The 5133-nt window shown below is 42.1% G+C and overlaps 1 protein-coding gene across 5 annotated transcripts in view; it reads right to left on the bottom strand.

Moving 5' to 3' along the window:
• The window catches only part of LOC122558878 (SRSF protein kinase 3-like), a 54207-nt gene that overhangs the window by 44167 nt on the left and 4907 nt on the right, over positions 1 to 5133 (bottom strand). The window contains exon 1 of one of the 5 annotated variants that reach the window (XM_043707783.1): positions 760 to 1078. The exons of 3 other annotated variants lie outside the window; for them this stretch is intronic. Coding sequence is in view for 1 of the 2 variants with exons in the window: in XM_043707782.1 (XP_043563717.1) it covers positions 418 to 458 (41 nt within the window). In the remaining variant the exon portion in view is untranslated. Of the gene's footprint in view, positions 1 to 417; positions 527 to 759; positions 1079 to 5133 lie in introns of those variants that run through there. One more of the 5 variants, XM_043707782.1, reaches the window with a different exon arrangement.

A 5133-nucleotide genomic window follows, 5' to 3' on the forward strand; every position in this document is an offset into this window, starting at 1 on the left:
CTCCTTCCACCTATCGCATTTCCAACGCCCCTCCCCCAAGTCCCTCCTCCCTACCTTTTATCTTAGCCTGCTTGGCACACTTTCCTCATTCCTGAAGAAGGGCTCATGCCTGAAAGGTCGATTCTCCTGCTCCTTGGATGCTGCCTGACCTGCTGCGCTTTTCCAGCAACACATTTTCAGCTCTTGAAGTTTATTGGCAACTATTGCCAGAACACAATGATGCAGATGCTAAAAGCAATCAATCAATCTCAGCTCATGTATTAAATCAAACCCACAGCATTTCCCTTTTCCAACCCACCTCCAATCACAACCATATGCAATTTTACTACATTCAGCAGCAATTTCACAGACTGTTCATTCCTTCTGTAATGAATTTTTAAACAACAATCTTAAATATTGCTTCCAGCTATATTGTACCTGTGGCCCTTGTGCTGATGTTCAATGGTGCTAGATTCCATTTCATATGCTGTTTAATATCTTACACAAAACCAAATACTGTGGATACTGGAAATCTGAAACAATGAGAATGCTGGAGAAACTCAGCAGGTCTGACAGCATGTGTGCAGACAGAGTCAGACATAACTTTTCAAGTCCAGTTTGACTCTTCTTCAGTACATAGTTCTGCGCCATCCCCTCTTTGTTGATTTATTTCAGTTTTGGAAGGTTTCTGTTTCTCTGGGCTTTCATCATTGCCATGCATCACCAGGCCCATCCTTCCTTCTTCTCGGGGGATTGTACAATATAGAAAGCTTCACTCACTTGGCCTGCAGGACGTGTGTGATGGTGAGTATCCTGGCCTCAACTTCTACCTTTCCTGGAGAATGCTGTATGGCGGTAGATGTCCGAGATAGACAAAGAGGAGGCTGGTAGAACACAGCAAGCCAGGCAGCAACAGGAGGCGGAGATGTTTTGGGTATAACCCTTGTTCTGAACTGGTAAGTGTCCTAGCTGTCCATGACTGCATGAGCAATGAAGAATATGCCCTGATGCTTGTCTAGTTCTTTATGGAGAGAGAGAATGCACAGAGGAAAGAAGTTTTTCAGGAAGAAAACAAAATGTAAAAGAAAGCATAAACGTGGACATTTGGCAAAGTTTGAAGCAATACTGCACCCACAAAAGATATATTTCAGCCTTGATAAATATACCAATATTATTTTCTCCCAAGAGTAATTTGTTGCTACGGAAACTATTCAACTCTTGGTGGCTGGCCAGGCCAACATGAGTCCGTCTCTATGGTAACCTTGCCTTCTGAAGTGATGCCAAAGCCAGGAGTTTCTCAATGAATCCTTTGAGGAACAGCTACCATTACTTGGCAGCAGAGAGCTTCCTTGTACTGCTTTAGTTTCTGTCATTGTAATGACTGCAATACAAAAATACACTAAATTCTCACAAGGCAGTGACAAAATCAAGGGCTTTGGTCACAAATAAGATTGTAGTTTGATAGCTCAAATAATTTTTATCAGTCCCTTTCTGAAAAGAATAGAAAAATGAATAGTCGCTTAATTCATTCATTTTTCTGGGTGTAAAGAAATAAATCCCAAAGACCTCTGAACGAGATTGCCATCTTGTGGAGAATCATGCAGTTTTGAGAAATAAGGTCAAAATTGTCTTTAAACCAGGTCTAATCAATTCAATACAGGTTTTTCACATCCAGTGGAAAGAAAGGTGACCATCATTTTTTTAATTAGAAGCTTTGACAAAGGGTCAGTTAGACTCAAAACGTCAGCTCTTTTCTCTCCTTGCAGATGCTGCCCGACCTGCTGAGATTTTCCAGCATTTTCTCTTTTGGTTTCAGATTCCAGTATTTTGCTTTTTTTTAATTAGAGTCCCAATGACTTCTTCAAACTCAGTGCACAAGTTTTAGATATGAATGTATTGTACATTTAATTGTTGCATTAACATTCTTCCTGTGGAATTATCCATCGATTTCTCAGAGGCCTGGCAGGTGAAATACTGCCCAGGTAACTACCCAGAGTGATTCAGATTGGTGTGCTTTATCCAGGGAGGGCAGCCTCGTTATAATCGCAAATAGCTCCAGATGTTGCCAGAGCAATGGTTTAAAAATTCAGTGACACAGTAACGTTTGTAATCATTCTGCCTCTTAATCCAGCTGGGCTCTAGTGTCATTGAGGTAAGGTCCAGACTCGTGTTGGGGTGAGGTCTAACCGATTGTATAGGTGAGGTCCAGTGTGTCAGAGGTATGAGCTCCAACTTCATGGCAAAAGGGTGACATCATTAACTTGTTGAGATGACAAAGGCACCCATTTGACCAGCAGCCATCCACTATCATAAACAGTCATTTCCTCCACCACCAATATACAGTGGCAACAATGGGTGGTATTTGCAAGATGCACTGTAGGAACTTGTCAAACCTCCTTCAATGGAACCTACCAACCCAGCTAGTAGGAGAAGCACAGTAGATGCATGGGACCATCCATGCAACTTCCCTTTCAACTCAACACCATCCTGACTTGGAACTATAATGCCATTCCTTCGCCATTGCTGGTCAAAATCCTGGAACTATCTTTCTTACCAGGACTGAGACTGTGTCTACACAACATCGACTGCAGAGGTTCAGGAAGGCTGCTCATCACCTTTTAAAAATCAATTAGAGGTGGACAATTAATACTGGACCCGAGAGTTTCCCTTGGTATGGACCAGGTCAGACACCCTCAAAACATTTCAAGAAAGTAGCCCAGACCCTAACTCTTATTGTTGCTTTAAGCAAGTGTACAGTGAATATTCCAAGAGCTGGGCCAAACACTTAATTTTAAACAAAGCAGGATTTATTTGCAAGATTACCGAACGAAACACAAATGAAAGAGAACAGAATACAGAATAATATAACCTATCCAAAAACCCACCAGATTATCCGAATTTAACAATCCTGTTCCAAATTTCTGCCACAATCCCCATAAACACCCCTTGGCACCAAAGGTAAAATCAAACACAGGGTCTTACAGGAGAGAGAGAAAGAGAGAGAGAGAGAGATGGCTGAGGGATTCTGCATGAAACACCTTCTTCCGTGTAGCTGTTTCTTGGATCAGCAGCTTTACAACTGCTTTGAGTGAACAGCCAGACTGCTCAAACCAAACCAAACCAGAGAAAAGCTGAGCTGGGCGAACTGGCCACTCCCTTTTCATTGTATTAGTGTTTTTTTTAATTTGAAAGCCTTTTTTCTGAGGCAGTATCTGTTAGATTAGATTACTTACAGAATGGAAACAGGCCCTTTGGCCCAACAAGTCCACACCGACCCACCCCCTTACATTTACCCCTTCACCTAACCATACTGGCAATTTAGCACGGCGAATTCACCTAACCTGCACACCTTTGGATTGTGAGAGGAAACTGGAGCACCCGGAGGAAACCCACGGAGACAATGTGCAAACTCCACACAGAGAGTCGCCTGAGACGGGAATTGAACCCAGGTCTCTGGCGCTGTCAGGCAGCAGTGCTAACCACTGTGCCACCGTGCCACCTCAATCAAACTGTATATAATCAAACTGACCCTAAAAGCTTTGACACCTAGACTTTTCAGAATCACTGCTTTTACAATATCTCTGAAGAAAAAGCCAAGGACAGCATAATCTTGTTAAAGGAACAGCATTGTCTCACCCTCCTATCCCATAAACAAATAAAAGAGAAGGAAAAATAGAAGCTTTTACAAATTTTGATGATTGTGGTTGGACAGCCTCTGTTGCACAACAGTATATGTATTTAGGGGTGGGAGATGAATGATGCCTCTGGTAGGTATATAAACAGCTTGATCTGTCTGCATTGTTTCTCCTCACCCTCTTCACTGACGTGGAAAAGCAGGTCGTTCAAAGGAAATAGTATAATGTCTTAAGGTACACATATCACAAATGAAAAACAACAAGAAGAGAAAAAACTGAAACGATCAGCAGAGGGGAAATGGCAAAAACAGCACATAAACAAATAATAGGATTGATGACCAAAAGCTTGTCAAAACAGGTAGGCCTTAAAGCAGGAGACAGATGTAGAAATGTGAGATATTCAATAAAGTTTGAAGGTAGTCTTTAATGTTCCTTCTGCCTGTGGCCACAATCTGCAGCAACTCTGAATATTATAGTGGAAACCATTTCAAAAGGCAGGCAGTGAGACAGATGCATGCTTGATTCATAGGTGACAGTCCCACAGTGGGTGCTGCAAGGTGATTACATCACAGACTCAGAAAAGTTGCAATGGAGCCATTGAATAGATGGGAATAGAGTGCGACACATTGACAAACTATAACCCCACTCCCCAACAATCTGCTCTGACTGGCTCTAAACTGGGCAAAAATAGTCAAGGAGGTTGAGCCAAATGTTGTGAATATAACTGCTCCATCTCTCGGTCACTGATAATCAAACACTTGAGAGATTGTTTTGTTCATATTCATTCATGGCACGTGAGGAAGGGCAGCATTTATTGCTCATCCGAGACAGGTGAGTGGCTTGTAAAAGGCATTTTAACAGTAAACCATATAAATATGTGAAGCATGACTGGGAGGGATGGCAGATTTGCTTCACCAAAGAACACGAGTGAACCAAATGGATTTTACAAACAATCTGGTAATTTCATGGACACCATTAATGTATTTTTTTCAGATTTAATTAATTAACTGATTTAAATTCCCAGCTGCCATGATATGACTTGAACTCCTCTGGATTACCAGTCCGGTAACTATACCATAACCCCAGAGGTACAGAAAAGTTGGATCCTGGATCAAGCAGGCTCATATTACACATTTTAGTGATCTCATTGAGCATCTCAATGACAAAGATGGAAACAGATTGAAGGCCAATGACAGATACATTTGGCATCAGGTTTCTGTATGTTGTGCTCTGCCTGAACACTCTGGGATCAACAAGGGATCATGAAACAGCTTGCTCTGCAAATCTTCTTTCCTTTTAATGGCTTCTGCTTTTTATACGCCTGGAAACTAGACAGGAAAAAGTCAGCACACTCATTCCTGTTGCCCCCCCATCATTTATCCAATGTCACAACTTGGAGTCAGAAACTTTGGAAGGTTCTGACTGCCACCATAATATACACCCAGGAAAGGGTAGAGGGTTTTAAATCTGCTCTAGCTCCCAGCTAACAATAACACTGACCTCTCACCTCCCCCCCCCC

The sequence above is a fragment of the Chiloscyllium plagiosum genome, chromosome 18, assembly GCF_004010195.1.
Source record: "Chiloscyllium plagiosum isolate BGI_BamShark_2017 chromosome 18, ASM401019v2, whole genome shotgun sequence".
Taxonomy (NCBI): domain Eukaryota; kingdom Metazoa; phylum Chordata; class Chondrichthyes; order Orectolobiformes; family Hemiscylliidae; genus Chiloscyllium; species Chiloscyllium plagiosum.